Source organism: Schistocerca piceifrons, chromosome 5 (genome assembly GCF_021461385.2).
Source record: "Schistocerca piceifrons isolate TAMUIC-IGC-003096 chromosome 5, iqSchPice1.1, whole genome shotgun sequence".
Classification (NCBI taxonomy): Eukaryota; Metazoa; Arthropoda; class Insecta; order Orthoptera; family Acrididae; genus Schistocerca; species Schistocerca piceifrons.
Window position 1 is genome coordinate 501057640 of NC_060142.1, and position 17286 is coordinate 501074925.

Below are 17286 nucleotides of genomic sequence, written 5' to 3' on the forward strand. Positions count from 1 at the left end.
TGTTCCTTTTCTGTGTATGTTACGTCTTGAATAGGAAGACGGCTTTCAGGTATGCAGTAATCCATTTACATTTCTTGTCTGTAATAAAAAAAATATGCAGCTGTGGGAGTAAATTCCATTACCAAGAGGCTATAATGCTTTTTTTCCTTCTTTGTATTCTTCTGCAGCATGTCTCACTTTTTCATCTTGTGGGAACTGATTTTAACAGTCTTCCGTTTCCTTACAGAGGCCGATGCATTGGTTAGCAGCTGCCGGGCTGGGTTTTGTTGCCACTACATTTCAAACAGCACAAAGAAAGTGGTTGGAGGCAAAAACACGTTGTTTTTTAAATTATATTCATTCACTTGCTTTTTGACCTTGATGACAGTTGATGTAGAAACCTGCAAGTGTACATACTTGACAATAGGGAAAAAGCCCTATTAAGTGAATTTCTGAGGAATGACAATTCACTATGTGGCAGCAATGCTTATTATATCCAAAAAATTCCATAAGATGCATATGCCTTCTGGTTATGTCAAATAATAAGAATCTAAGGAAGCTTGATTAGTGACACATGAATATGTTTTTAACAAACATGAGAATCCAAAGCTGGTTGTTGATCATCGTCAGTTAGACCGTCAGCGAGAGTGCACCGCTAGTTCCTGTTACTAATAGGGCGAGTACACCATTCACTTGTTAAATATTTTTACGAGCTTCAAACAGGAGCAACTGCAGTACTGGATAGCAACTGTGATCATTGTGTACAGATGTGAGCTCAGCTGGCGACCCTTTGCTCACAGCTTCAGACTGCATTGGCTTCTGTCACACAGCTTGAGGCTGCTGCCAAGGGACGTTGCTGTAGGCGATCGGACACGGGGATGCGAGGGACATCGAACACGTCCCACGTGTCTTCTGATCGGTCCACTGCTGTGACCTCCCTGGGTACTGCCTGCACTGAGGTTGACCCCTCACCCGTGATCGAGAGGGAGATCATTCCAAAGTCTGGCAGGCAGCGAAAAACTTTCCAAGGGCCCGATTGTAGGGCCTCCTCAGTTTGTTTGACGAACAGGTTTCGGGCATTATCTGTGGCTGACGATGGTTCTGAGCCAGATGCAGTTGTCCACACTGTTCCAGAGGAAGCTTCTTGGCCCACAAGGTCTGGGCATTCACAGAGGGTGGGTTTGCTGGTAGTTGGGAGCTCCAACATTAGGCACGTAATGGAGCCCCTTAGGAACATGGCTGCCAAGGAGGGGTAGGAAGCCAGAGTGCACTCCGTGTGCATTCCGGGGGGAGTCATTCCGGATGTGGAAAGGATGCTTCCAGATGCTGTGAAGAGTACAAGGTGCAGCCAACTGCAGGTGGTGGCTCATGTCGGTACCAATGATGTGTGTCACTTTGGATCGGAGCAGATTCTGTCTGATTTCGGGCGGCTTATGGAAATGGTAAAGGCTGCCAGTCTTGCTTCCGAGATTAAGGCAGAGCTCACCATCTGCAGCATCGTCGATAGAACCGACTGTGGTCCTTTGATGCAGAGCTGAGTGGAGGGTCTGAATCGGAGGCTCAGGCAGTTCTGTGACCGTGTAGGCTGCAGATTCCTTGACTTGCGCCATCGAGTGGTGGGTTTCCGGGTTCTGCTTAATAGGTCAGGAGTCCACTACACACAGGAGGCTGCTACATGGGTAGTGGGGGCTGTGTGGAAGGGACTGGGCGGTTTTTTAGGTTAGTAGAGGGTCTCTGGGAACCACAAAAGGGGCGTCCGTCTAAAAGTAGGGAGCTAAAACAGAGTAAGGTAGTTGTAGAAACGATTGGTATTGTAGTTGTAAATTGTCGTAGCTGTGTTGGGAAAGAACCAGAGCTCCAAGCCCTAATATAAATCACTGAAGCTAAATACACTCCTGGAAATTGAAATAAGAACACCGTGAATTCATTGTCCCAGGAAGGGGAAACTTTATTGACACATTCCTGGGGTCAGATACATCACATGATCACACTGACAGAACCACAGGCACATAGACACAGGCAACAGAGCGTGCACAATGTCGGCACTAGTACAGTGTATATCCACCTTTCGCAGCAATGCAGGCTGCTATTCTCCCATGGAGACGATCGTAGAGATGCTGGATGTAGTCCTGTGGAACGGCTTGCCATGCCATTTCCACCTGGCGCCTCAGTTGGACCAGCGTTCGTGCTGGACGTGCAGACCGCGTGAGACGACGCTTCATCCAGTCCCAAACATGCTCAATGGGGGACAGATCCGGAGATCTTGCTGGCCAGGGTAGTTGACTTACACCTTCTAGAGCACGTTGGGTGGCACGGGATACATGCGGACGTGCATTGTCCTGTTGGAACAGCAAGTTCCCTTGCCGGTCTAGGAGTGGTAGAACGATGGGTTCGATGACGGTTTGGATGTACCGTGCACTATTCAGTGTCCCCTCGACGATCACCAGTGGTGTACGGCCAGTGTAGGAGATCGCTCCCCACACCATGATGCCGGGTGTTGGCCCTGTGTGCCTCGGTCGTATGCAGTCCTGATTGTGGCGCTCACCTGCACGGCGCCAAACACGCATACGACCATCATTGGCACCAAGGCAGAAGCGACTCTCATCGCTGAAGACGACACGTCTCCATTCGTCCCTCCACTCACGCCTGTCGCGACACCACTGGAGGCGGGCTGCACGATGTTGGGGCGTGAGCGGAAGACGGCCTAACGGTGTGCGGGACCGTAGCCCAGCTTCATGGAGACGGTTGCGAATGGTCCTCGCCGATACCCCAGGAGCAACAGTGTCCCTAATTTGCTGGGAAGTGGCGGTGCGGTCCCCTACGGCACTGCGTAGGATCCTACGGTCTTGGCGTGCATCCGTGCGTCGCTGCGGTTCGGTCCCAGGTTGGTGGGCACGTGCACCTTCCGCCGACCACTGGCGACAACATCGATGTACTGTGGAGACCTCACGCCCCACGTGTTGAGCAATTCGGCAGTACGTCCACCCGGCCTCCCGCATGCCCACTATACGCTCTCGCTCAAAGTCCGTCAACTGCACATACGGTTCACGTCCACGCTGTCGCGGCATGCTACCAGTGTTAAAGACTGCAATGGAGCTCCGTATGCCACGGCAAACTGGCTGACACTGACGGCGGTGTTGCACAAATGCTGCACAGCTAGCGCCATTCGACGGCCAACACCGCAGCTCCTGGTGTGTCCGCTGTGCCGTGCGTGTGATCATTGCTTGTACAGCCCTCTCGCAGTGTCCGGAGCAAGTATGGTGGGTCTGACACACTGGTGTCAATGTGTTCTTTTTTCCATTTCCAGGAGTGTAGTTGTAGGTACAGGGAGCTGGCTAAAGCCGGAAATAAGTTGAGCCGAAATTTTTTCAAATGATCTAACAGTGTTCAGAAAGGATAGATTTAAATACAGTTGGTGGTGGAGTATTTATTGCTGTCAGAGGTAGTTTGGCTTGTAGCGAAATTGAGATGATAGTTCATGTGAAATAGTATGGGTAAATGTTATACCTGACAATCGGAGTAAACTATTAATTGGATCATTTTATTGACCTCCCGATTCAGAAGATATAGTTGCTGAACAGTTCAAAGAAAACTTGAGTCTCATTTCAAATAGGTACCTCACTCACACAATTATAGTTGGTGGTGACTTCGATCTACCATGGATATGCTGGAAAAATTATATGTTTAAAGGCGGCTGCAGGCATAAAGCATCTCCGAAATTGTACTGAATGCTTTCTCAGAAAATTATTTTGAACAATTAGTTCATGAGCCCACTCGAAGCGTAAATGGTTGCGAAAGCGTACTTAACTTTTTAGAAACAAATAGTCTTGGACAAATAGTGAGTGTTGTGATGAATACAGGGATTAGCGATTACAAGGCAGTTGCTGCTAGGCTGAATACCGCAACACCTACAACCATAAAAAAGAAACGCAAGGTATATCTATTTAAAAAATCTGATAAAAATGCTCTTATCGCCTTTTCACTCCTCCTGATCTGATCATGTAAGTGTAGAAAAGTTGTGGAATGTTTTCAGAGAGACAGTATCAACAGTAATTGAGAGATATATACCACATAAATTAATAAGTGATGGTACTGATCCCCCATGGTACACAAAACGGGTCAGATCGTTGTTGCAGAAGCAACAAAAAAAGCATGCCAAATTTAAAAGAACACAAAATCCCCAAGATTGGCAAAGTTTTACAGAAGTTCGAAATATAGCATGTACTTCAATGCGAAATACTTTTAATAATTTACACAATGAAATTCTGTCTCAAAATCTGGCAGAAAACCCAGAGAGATTCTGGTCATACATAAAGCATGTCAGAGGGAAGACACAACAACACCTTCACTGCGCGATAACAACGGTGAAGTCACTGATGACAGTGCCACTAAAGCAAAGTTATGAAACACGGTTTTCCAAAACTCCTTCACCAAAGAAGACAAAGTAAATATTCCTGAATTTCAATCACGAACAACTGCCAAAATGAGAAACATAAAAGTAGATATCCTCAGTGTAATAAATCAGCTTAAATCGCTTGATAAAGGCAAGGCCTCTGGCCCAGATTGAATACCAGTCAGGTTCCTCTCAGAGTATGCTGATAAAATAGCTCCATATTTAGCAATTATATGCAACCACCTGTTCACAGAAATATCCGTACCTAATGACTGGAAAATTGCTCAAGTCACACCTGTACCCAAAAGGGGAAGTAGGAGTAATCCACTGAATTACAGGCCTATATCACTAACGTCGATTTGCAGTAGGGTTTTAGAACATATACTGTATTTGAACATTATGAAGCACCTCAAAGAAAACGATTTATTGACATATAGTCAGCACGGATTCAGAAAATACCGTTCTTGTGAAACACAACTAGCTCTTTATACTCATGAAGTAATACGTGCTATCGACAAGGGTTGTCAAATTGATTCCGTATTTTTAGATTTCCAGAAGGCTTTCGACACCATTCCTCACAAGCATCTTATAACCAAACTTCGTGCCTATGGAGTACCGCCTCAGTTGTGCGACTGGATTCGTGATTTCCTGTCAGAAAGGTGGAAATTGACCCTGAATAAAGAAAAGTGTGAAGTTATTCACATGAGTACTAAAAGAAATCAGCTAAATTTCGATTACGCAATAAGTCACACAAATCTGAGGCCTGTAAATTCAACTAAATACTTAGGGATTACAATTACAAATAACCTAAATTGAAATAATCACATAGATAATAGTGTGGATAGAGCAAACCAAAGACTGCAATTCATTGACAGAACATTAGAAGGTGCAACAGGTCTACCAAAGAGACTTCTTACACTACACTTGTCCACCCTATTCTGGAGTATTGCTGTGCAGTGTGGCATCTGCATTAGGTGGGACTGACAGATGACATCGTAAAAGTACCAAGAAGGGCAGCTCATTTTGTATTATCGCGAAATAGAGAAGATAGTGTCAGAGACATGATACGTGAATTGGAGTGGCAATCAGTAAAACGAAGGCATTTTTTGTTGCGACGGGATCTTATCATGAAATTTTAATCACCAGTTTTCTCCTCTGATTGCGAAAACATTCTGTTGGCACCCACCTACATAGTGAGAAATGATCGTCATGATAAAATAAGAGAAATCAGGGCTCACACAGAAAAATTTAAGTGCTCGTTTTTCCCACGTGCTGTTCGAGAGTGGTGGTGGTTCATTGAACACTCTGCCAGGCACTTTATTGTGAATAGCAGAGTAATCACTTAGATGTAGATGTAGATGTCAGCAGTGTTCTGTAACCATATGCACCGGACATGCTTCTTTGACAGCTGTTCAACAGAGATGGCTGCTGAGGCAAAACATTTGCTAGAAGGATGCCCAAGTGCCACCTGCTACACCTCCATTGCGAGCGGAGTCTACTGGCTGGGCTGTATTAGATCACCAGCTGCTTGTGTGGTTTGCATTTACAAACAAAAATTGAGTGTTTTATGATAGTTTTCCATAATGTAACATTGTTCCTGTCAGAAAAGTTAACGTAATATTGGTAAACTGCAGGAGTATCCAGGGCAAGGTTCCTGAATTAGTATCTCTTATTGAAGGAAATAGTGCGCATATAGTATTAGGAACGGAAAGTTGGTTAAAACCGGAAGTGAACAGTAACGAAATCCTAGACACAGAATGGAATATATACCGCAAGGATAGGATAAACGCCAATGGTGGAGGAGTATTTATAGCAGTAAAGAATTCAATAATATCCAGTGAAGTTATTAGCAAATGCGAATGTGAAATAATCTGGGTTAAGCTAAGTATCAAAGGTGGGTCAGATATGATAGTCGGATGCTTCTATAGACCACCTGCATCAGCAACCGTAGTAGTTGAGCGCCTCAGAGAGAACCTGCAGAACGTCGTGAAGAAGTTTCGTGATCATACTATTGTAATAGGGGGAGACTTCAATCTACCAGGTATAGAATGGGATAGTCACACAATCAGAACTGGAGCCAGGGACAGAGACTCTTGTGACATTATCCTGACTGCCTTGTCCGAGAATTACTTCGAGCAGATAGTTAGAGAACCAACTCGTGAAGCTAACGTTTTAGACCTCATAGCAACAAATAGACCGGAACTTTTCGACTCCGTGAATGTAGAAGAGGGTATCAGTGATCATAAGTCAGTGGTTGCATCAATGACTACAAGTGTAATAAGAAATGCCAAGAAAGGAAGGAAAATATATTTGCTTAACAAGAGTGATAGGGCACAAATCGCAGAATATCTGAGTGACCACCATCAAACGTTCATTTCTGAGGAAGAGGATGTGGAACAAAAATGGAAAAAATTCAGAAACATCGTCCAGTACGCCTTAGATAAGTTCGTACCGACTAAGGTCCAAAGCGAGGGGAAAGATCCACCGTGGTACAACAATCATGTACGAAAGGTACTACGGAAACAAAGAAAGCTTCATCATAGGTTTAAGAGTAGTCGAATCATAGCTGATAAGGAAAAGCTGAACGAAGCGAAAAAGAGCGTAAAGAGAGCAATGAGAGAAGCATTCAACGAATTCGAACATAAAACATTGGCAAACAATCTAAACAAGAACCCTAAAAAGTTTTGGTCATATGTAAAATCGGTAAGCGGATCTAAATCCCCTATTCAGTCACTCGTTGAGCACGATGGCACCGAAACAGAGGACGACCGAAGAAAGGCAGAAATACTGAATTCAGTGTTCCGAAACTGTTTCACTGCGGAAAATCGTAACACGGTCCCTGACTTCAGCCGTCGCACGGACGCCAAAATGGAAAATATTGAAATAAACGATATCGGAATTGAAAAACAACTGCTATCACTTAGTAGCGGAAAAGCATCCGGACCAGACGAGATACCCTTAAGATTCTACAGTGATTATGCTAAAGAACTTGCCCCCTTTCTATCAGCAATTTATCGTAGATCGCTGGAAGAACGTAAAGTACCTAGCGACTGGAAGAAAGTGCAGGTCGTTCCCATTTTCAAGAAGGGTCATAAATCAGATGCGAATAATTATAGGCCTATTTCGCTTACGTCAATCTGTTGTAGAATAATGGAACATGTTTTGTGTTCTCGTATTATGACGTTCTTAGATAATACAAATCTCCTTCATCATAACCAACATGGATTCCGCAAACAGAGATCATGTGAAACTCAGCTCGCCCTATTTGCCCAAGAAATTCACAGTGCCGTAGACACTGGCGAGCAGATTGATGCCGTATTCCTGGACTTCAGGAAGGCATTTGATACGGTTCCGCACTTACGTTTAGTGAAAAAAATACGAGCTTACAGAATATCGGACCAGGTTTGTGATTGGATTCAGGATTTCCTAGAAGAAAGAACACAACATGTCATTCTTAACGGTTCAAAATCTGCAGATGTAGAGGTAATTTCGGGAGTACCGCAAGGAAGCGTGATAGGACCTTTATTGTTTACAATATACATAAATGACTTAGTTGACAACATCGGTAGCTCCGTGAGGCTATTTGCAGATGACACGGTTGTCTACAAGAAAGTAGCAACATCAGAAGACTCGTACGTACTCCAGGGAGACCTGCAGAGGATTAATGCATGGTGCGACAGCTGGCAGCTTTCCCTAAACGTAGATAAATGTAATATAATGCGCATACATAGGGGCAGAAATCCATTCCAGTACGATTATGCCATAGGTGGTAAATCATTGGAAGCGGTAACGACCGTAAAATACTTAGGAGTTACTATCCGGAGCGATCTGAAGTGGAATGATCACATAAAACAAATAGTGGGAAAAGCAGGCGCCAGGTTGAGACTCATAGGAAGAATTCTAAGAAAATGTGACTCATCGACGAAAGAAGTAGCTTACAAAACGCTTGTTCGTCCGATTCTTGAGTATTGCTCATCAGTATGGGACCCTTACCAGTTTGGATTAATAGAAGAGATAGACATGATCCAGCGAAAAGCAGCGCGATTCGTCATGGGGACATTTAGTCAGCGCGAGAGCGTTACGGAGATGCTGAACAAGCTCCAGTGGCGGACACTTCAAGAAAGGCGTTACGCAATACGGAGAGGTTTATTATCGAAATTACGAGAGAGCACATTCCGGGAAGAGATGGGCAACATATTACTACCGCCCACATATATCTCGCGTAATGATCACAACGAAAAGATCCAAGAAATTAGAGCAAATACGGAGACTTACAAGCAGTCGTTCTTCCCACGCACAATTCGTGAATGGAACAGGGAAGGGGGGAGCAGATAGTGGTACAATAAGTACCCTCCGCCACACACCGTAAGGTGGCTCGCGGAGTATAGATGTAGATGTAGATGTAGATGGTGATCACCTGAATGCATTCATGCCCGTCAGAATGCCCTACCTCAGGGGCAACCATGGTGTGCAAAACTTCACGTGAGCACAATGTGCTGCCTGCATGTGGGCTGACGCTCAGCCTGTCTTGGCACTACTTGGTATGCTCAGTCCTCCTCAGTGTAGCACAATCTTTCATTTAGCTGTGCAAAGTGACACTTCCTTCCAGCATTTGGTGTGGCTTATTTTGCTCAGGATGACTTTCTTGACTTTGGCACAATCATGTTGTAAGCACTGCTTATCCTTTGCGATTTGTTCAGGGTATAAAGGAAGTTTACGTGTCCAGTGTGTGTCTGTGCAAAAAGAGGCAGTCAAGTGATCTGCCATTGCAGTCCATTAAAAATGAATGGGAACCACATAGAAGGTTGAGAACTCTCAATATCTTATATGCAGTTGCATGGTCGACGGGTACCACAAATTTGGTATGAAACAGCATTACAACACCCTGCAGAAAGAACTTAAAGATTTAGTAAGTGATGAAAGAGCTAAAAATTATAACAATTGACAGATGATTTGTATGGGATTCAGTGTCCTCTACATCAAGAAGCAATCTTGTGTTAAATATGCAGGTATGAAACATATAATGAAACTGGTAGTGTGAATAGTAGATTTTCTGAAGTCGCACACACTGTTACATTGTCAGTTGCAACAGACTATGATGGAATTGGACAAAGAGTACAGAGACATATTACTGCATAGTATGTTGGTTAAGTCAACGGACATGCCTTGAATGAGTTGTTGAATTTCTGAAGGAAAAAGGAAAGCAAGAATAAAAATTTGAAGATCCAGAATGGCTTGCAGACATTTCTTTTTTAACAGAGTTAACTGCAGAATGTCTTCAGTAAGATGCTGAAAGGTAAGAAGCAACATACTTTTGATTTAATTGTGAATGTGGATGTATTTAAAAAGAAAATCACATTTTGGAAGGAACAACTTCTGACAAGAATGACCATTCATTTCGCTGAGCTCACTGGCATTAAAGAATTTTGACAATTGTGTTGTTGAAAGAATTGCAGGAATAGGTTTCTCAATGTTTGAGGACAATGCCAACCTTACATCTGTTTTTGAGCTGTTTCCAAGACTGCTTGCCATTTCAGTTGAAAGTGCCCATGTGCATCTGCAGATGGAACTGGTCACTCCACCATGTAATTTCCATTTAAAAGACAAATTCTTTTATGTTAAAACTGTTCTGGAGCTCTATGTTGTTTTCCTCACGAAATTTTTCCATATTTCCATAATGAGGTTGCAAATGTGATATCATTGTTTCAATCAAGATATGTACGTGAAAGGTTTTTTTCTATTATGAAACTAAGTATGTCTTGATTACATGTCTGTATGCCAACAGGTTGTGCAAATATAAATTTTATCATGTCCTCATTGTGCCAAAAATTATTAAATAATACCAAAAATTGTTTTCTTTGTGATATATGTTGTTGAGAAATATGAAACAAAGCTGCATTTTGCATGCGGTGCTTTTGAATTCTATCCCCTTCCCATTGAGGCAACATGATGTGGTAGAGGGGAAAGTGTGCAGAAGAGAGACTGACACGCGTGCACAAGCACCACGTGCTAGCATAGTTCTTGTTGGTCCGTGTTCTACCTGTTTCGGAAGGTATTGTGAATTTCTAATATGCTGTATGATATTTCTTATCCGGTAAATTGGAATAAGTGCTGAATGATGGAAGCAACTACAATTTGTGTGATTGTATTATCTTTCTCTGAGAACAGTCCAGAAAGATACTTCACAACAGGTTTATCAGGCAGCTTACTAATATTAATCCAAACTGTTTGTTCTGATTGTTGTGCAATAATTTATACGTATTTTTGGGACTGACTTGCTATTTGATTTGATTTTATTTATTTACAAGAGTGTCAAGACTTTCACATCACTTGCTTACATAAATGTAGCCCATATTCTGTCACATTATCATTGATTTTGAAATAATGAATGTTTGATGAAATAGCAACAAACAAATAAACTTGCAGTTTCACTGATGAAGAAAAGAACCTTCATACACTTTCTATTCAGGTACTTGTTTCATATACCATCCCTGCAGACAGTGGAAACTTCAACAATCCCAGCCTTCTTATGCTGAGCAGGTTGTGAAGCATGACGATCTTCAAATACTGTCAGGTAGACTAGGGATGCCAACACTGAACCAGTCATGGGGCCAACCCAGTACACCTGTGTGCAAGACAAGTCGTATCAATGGCAATCATTGTTATGAAATGCAACTTCAATTGCAATAAAGCAGAATTGCACTAGCTTGCCATCAGTGATGAAACACACTTCTGAAATGTATGTACATAGGAGCAAAATATGACTAAAGCATGTTGAAACTTCATAAGATTTTGCATGCCTGATAAAGACTTTTACTAGCTACAGCAGTCAAAATAAGCATAGGACAGGTCGGTTTAAGCATACATGGCTATCAGGGTCCTCTGATTTGGTATTTCATCTATGGTACTTTGGGTGAATTCAAAATACTATGTTCAACAGTTACTGATGGCTGGGTTTTACATAATGAAAAACAAGGACACGATAGACAAATACATCTCAGATAAGAATATCAGACAAATAAATTATATCCCCATCAATAGAAATAGGAAGTAGTGATGAGTAAATTGTCACTCAGCATACTAACAAAAATGCCAAAGGTCATCCAACATATGCAATAATGTAGAAACAATTTTAACAGCCACTCCTCTGAGAAATTTTAGTTTATTTTGCTTCATCTTTTTTTATATAAATGAAGAAATGAGTAATGTATTATTCTAATAGACACACCACATCTTCTTCAGTGTGTACTGAAATGAAAAAGTATTTAACTGCCGCTCTTCTGAATAATTTTATTTTATATCGAACAATGGAAACTCCACATACAAATATCAATAATGTAGGAAAAGACAGATATATACTTACCATAAAGAAGACACATTAAGCTGTAGACAAGCACAGTTAGAAGACATTTACACAAAGTGTTTGGCCACAGCCTTCACCAGTAAAAGAGAAACAGAGAGAGACACACAGTTCATACACACAAGCAAGTATATCTCGCCCACACATGACCACCAACTCTGGCAGCTCAGGCTCAAATGCAACTATCACAGCAATTTGGTAGGGCCACGGAAGAGGAACAGATAGTAGTGTGTGCTTGGTGGGACAGAGGAATGGTTAGGGGGACAGAGGAATGCTGTCTGGTGGACTGTGCAGGGACTAGAATGCCAACAGGTGCAGCAGCAGGAGCTGCTGGAGCAGGGAGATGGGGACTCAAGGCCAAGACACGCTTCCTTAATTCCATCACAGCCTCAACATTTTCTCTCCCATCCGCTGCACCAGGTTCTCCTGAACCCAGCATACCACGTTCCTGGACGCTGACATCCTCCTCTCTGATGACTTCATCCGCACCTCTGTCAACATTAAACCCACCAACCACTAACAGTACCTGCATTTCATCATCTGTCATCCCTTTTACAACAAAACAATCTCTCTCCCACATCCTGGTTACATGGGGATGGCATAACTGAAGTGACAAGGACTCCCATGCTCAGCATGCTGAGGGTCTTACCAAGGCCTTCATAGACAAATACTATCCCCTAGATCTAATCAGCAAACAGATCTCCCATGCCATTTCCCCTGACACCCCCCAATCCTCCCACCACTCTCAACAAATTCCCACAAAGGGGTGCCCCCTTCATCACCCAGTAACCACCCCAGACTGGAACAACTGAACCACATCCTTCGCCATGGGTTTGATTACCTATCATCATGCCCTTAAATGTGGGACATCCTACCTGATATCCTTCCCTCCCCTCCTAAAGTGGTGTTCCATAACCCGCTCAAACTTCACAACATCCTAGTTCCTCCATATGTCACTCCCAAACCCAACCCCTTGCCATAAGGATTGTATCCCTGTGGAAGACGCCACCCAGCACTTCCTATTCCAGTCCTGTCACAGGTCCATCTTCCACCATCAGGGACCGAGCCATATGTGAAAGAAACCATGTGCATTTACCAGCTTTGCTGCAACCTTCCCACAGCTTATTATATTGGTATGACTACTAACCAGCTGTGCACCAGCATGAACGGCCACCACCAAACTGTGACCAAGAGCAAGGTACACCACCCTGTGGCACAACATGCAGCTGTGTGTAACACACTTGAATTCAATGGTGCTTCACTACCCCTCCACCACCAGCGTTTCTGAGCTGCACTGATGGGAGTTATCCTTACAGCACATTCAATCCTCCCATAATTATACCAGCCTCAATCTACAGTGACATACTCTCTCCATACCCTCCACCCAACAGTTTCCACAGCCTATGTCCCATCATCTCCTCCCCATTCTTGTTTCCCTGTCCCTTTGCTTGCTGTCCTCCACCAAAGCATCTGCCCGCCTTTCCCCACTCCTCTGCTTTTCGCTTCACCCCCACCCCCTGCACCCCGCACCTGCCTGCCCCACTACATCCTGACACTGCACCAGTTGGCATTATTGGCCCTGCACACTCTGCCAGACAGCATTTCGCTGTCCCCGCACTTGTTCCCATGTCCCCCCCCCCCCACTACTGTCCCTTCCCCTTGCCCGCCCCTTCCAGAGTGCTGCTGCCATCCTACGTAATATACCCGGGCCACTGAAACATTGCACTTGACGTTTGCGTATGAAGTTGGCAGCGTAACAGTGTAACAAGTGAAGAACGAGAGGCACTAGGCGTTCAGCATGGGGTGCCAGCCAATCACAGCAAAGTGACCACTGCTGTTACTCACGTGCTGTGATGTCAAAGTTCCCGCGTTGCCAGCTTTGTTTAGTGAATGTGTAAACAACGTGAATTGTATGTTGTTTACTGCATATTTTTGCTGCACTGTGTTCTATATCGTTGTGACTTTTGTTACATTGTGAGTTTACATACTTGGAAAATGGCACCGAAAAGACTTCGTTCACCTAGTGAGAATCCTTTGCGTCGAGGGGTGCTGCTAAACAGCCAGGCACTGGAGTTACTACGCAGAACTTGTGAGTTTTACGAGCAGGAGAAAAACTACATAAGCATTCATGGACTGCTGGTAAAGTGGTGGAACGTACGTCAAAAACTCTTTGAATTAGTGCAAGAACCGTAGTAAGTAAGGGAGTACTACTACAAAACTTGGAAGATACTGAAGTGAGCCGTAATGATTCCGAGCTGTCTGGATCAAATAATACATTTATAACGACCCTGGGAAAGAAGAAAAAGCAGCCTAGTCCTATCACCGATTTAGATTCATTCCAGACTGATGCAATTTGCAGGCACGTTTATGCTTATTACAGGAGAAAAGAGTATCCAACTGTAACTAAGTTATTAGCCTCTTTAAAAGAAAGTGAACTCTTCAGGGGTGGTGAAACATCACTAAAAATTGTGCTAAAAAATGGGTTTCCATTACAAAACACCAGACGGACAAAAAGTACCGTTAGAAAGGGCACATATTGTTACCGCTTGAAGCATTTTCTTGCACAAAATTGTGGGCAGAGACATTCATTCCATAATTTGGCTAGACGAAACGTGGGTTAATGCCGAGGAAGCTGTCAGTAAATGCTGGATGGATAACACACCCAGCATTAGCGGCCATCAGCCGACGGGAAGAGGAGCTACACTCCTGGAAATTGAAATAAGAACACCGTGAATTCATTGTCCCAGGAAGGGGAAACTTTATTGACACATTCCTGGGGTCAGGTACATCACATGATTACACTGACAAAACCACAGGCATATAGACACAGGCAACAGAGCATGCACAATGTCGGCACTAGTACGGTGTATATCCACCTTTCGCAGCAATGCAGGCTGCTATTCTCCCATGGAGACGATCGTAGAGATGCTGGATGTAGTCCTGTGGAACGGCTTGCCATGCCATTTCCACCTGGCGCCTCAGTTGGACCAGCGTTCGTGCTGGACGTGCAGACCGCGTGAGACGACGCTTCATCCAGTCCCAAACATGCTCAATGGGGGACAGATCCGGAGATCTTGCTGGCCAGGGTAGTTGACTTACACCTTCTAGAGCACATTGGGTGGCACGGGATACATGCAGACGTGCATTGTCCTGTTGGAACAGCAAGTTCCCTTGCCGGTCTAGGAATGGTAGAACGATGGGTTCGATGACGGTTTGGATGTACCGTGCACTATTCAGTGTCCCCTCGACGATCACCAGTGGTGTACGGCCAGTGTAGGAGATCGCTCCCCACACCATGATGCCGGGTGTTGGCCCTGTGTGCCTCGGTCGTATGCAGTCCTGATTGTGGCGCTCACCTGCACGGCGCCAAACACGCATACGACCATCATTGGCACCAAGGCAGAAGCGACTCTCATCGCTGAAGATGACACGTCTCCATTCGTCCCTCCATTCACGCCTGTCGCGACACCACTGGAGGCGGGCTGCACGATGTTGGGGCGTGAGCGGAAGACGGCCTAACGGTGTGCGGGACCATAGCCCAGCTTCATGGAGACGGTTGCGAATGGTCCTCGCCGATACCCCAGGAGCAACAGTGTCCCTAATTTGCTGGGAAGTGGCGGTGCGGTCTCCTACGGCACTGCGTAGGATCCTACGGTCTTGGCGTGCATCTGTGCGTTGCTGCGGTCCGGTCCCAGGTCGACGGGCACGTGCACCTTCCGCTGACCACTGGCGACAACATCGATGTACTGTGGAGACCTCACGCCCCACGTGTTGAGCAATTCGGCGGTACGTCCACCCGGCCTCCCGCATGCCCACTATACGCCCTCGCTCAAAGTCCGTCAACTGCACATACGGTTCACGTCCACGCTGTCGCGGCATGCTACCAGTGTTAAAGACTGCGATGGAGCTCCGTATGCCACGGCAAACTGGCTGACACTGACGGCGGTGGTGCACAAATGCTGCGCAGCTAGCGCCATTCGACGGCCAACACCGCGGTTCCTGGTGTGTCCGCTGTGCCGTGCGTGTGATCATTGCTTGTACAGCCCTCTCGCAGTGTCCGGAGCAAGTATGGTGGGTCTGACACACCGGTGTCAATGTGTTCTTTTTTCCATTTCCAGGAGTGTAGATTAATTGTGGTCCATGCAGGCTCCTCCAGTGATTTTGTCCCCGACGCACTTTTAGTTTTTAGATCAGAAAAGACAGGTGATTATCATGAAGATATGGATCACACACGATTTGTCAAGTGGTTCAGGAACCTTTTAAAACAATTTCCTGTCCCTACAACAGTTGTAATGGACAATGCTCCATATCATTCGGTGATACTGAACAAAGCCCCAACCACAAATGATCGGAAAGAAGTTATGGCGCAGTGGTTACAGGCTCGAAATATTGCAGTGGATATGAGTATGACAAAGGTTCTATTATATTCTCTTGTTAAAGAAAATAAGCCTACGACACCTACATATGTAGTAGATGAAATTGCCAAGGAGCAGGGTCATAGTGTAATAAGTCTGCTACCATATCACTGCCATTTCAACCCTATTGAGTTAGTATGGAGTGATGTGGAAAAGTACGTAAGGAACAACAACAAGTCCTTTACAATATCAGAGGTGGAAAAGCTTTTGCGTGAAGCTCTTGTGACTGTGGATGCAGCCTCATGGAGGAAAAAAGTTGAGCACGTTGAGAAGCTTATACGAGCAGCACAGACAATAGAAGGCATTATCAGTGGCCATGAACAATTAATGATTTGTCTTGCTGATGACGACAATGAAGATAGTTTTGGCGGTGAATCGGACAACAGTGACGATGGCAAGCTGGATGGAATTGCATCATAATCACTGTAAATTGGTGAGAGAAAAATTACTAATATTGATTATTTATTGCAATCTCAGTTATTATATATTTTGTAAACTATGTACAGTATTGATTTTAAAGTACCAGTCATCAGATGCTTGTTTTCTGTATTTCTTTGCTCCATTATCGAAAGAGTGTGCATTGTTATGCTTTTACGTGCATTATTATACGGTTGTTTACTTCCTGTCATTGTAGTATAACTATAAACGAGTGTTTATATACTCTGTAATTGCTCAATTGCTTGCATTTACCATTTACAAGACAGGATGGAAAACTGTATCACCTGCTGTTGCAACATCGCTATTACAGTATAGTCAACCTAACTTGACAAAAAGTGAACTGTCAAGTGCAATGTTTTGCCGGCGTGGGTATAGTTCCATTCGGATCTGAGTTGCCGAAGTTAGCAGTCATCTGTGCATAAGGTGTGCTTGCTCGTGTGTATGAACAGTGTGTGTCTCCCTGTTTCTCTTTTACTGATGAAGGCTGTGCCCAAAAGCTATGTTAAGTGCCTTTTAATTTTGCCTGTCTGCAACTTATTGTGTTTTCTTTTTTTATATCATTTGTTTATGTAGATTTTCTACAAATTAAATTGTGTTGTTTGAGTTCTGTAGCAAAGTCATAAACATGATACATCATTTGAAGTTAAATGTTTCACCAATCCAGAAGACAAACACTTTTGCAATGAAAAAGTTAATACTTC

The 17286-nt window shown here is 44.2% G+C and overlaps 1 protein-coding gene across 1 annotated transcript in view; it reads right to left on the bottom strand.

Annotated features, from left to right (window-relative positions):
• Window positions 1-10850: 10850 nt before the first annotated feature.
• Window positions 10851-17286, bottom strand: part of LOC124799111 (aquaporin-6-like) — a 48201-nt gene continuing 41765 nt past the window's right edge. The window contains exon 5 of the mRNA XM_047262648.1: window positions 10851-10997. Within this exon, the coding sequence (XP_047118604.1) occupies window positions 10851-10997 (147 nt within the window). The remainder of the gene's footprint in view (window positions 10998-17286) is intronic.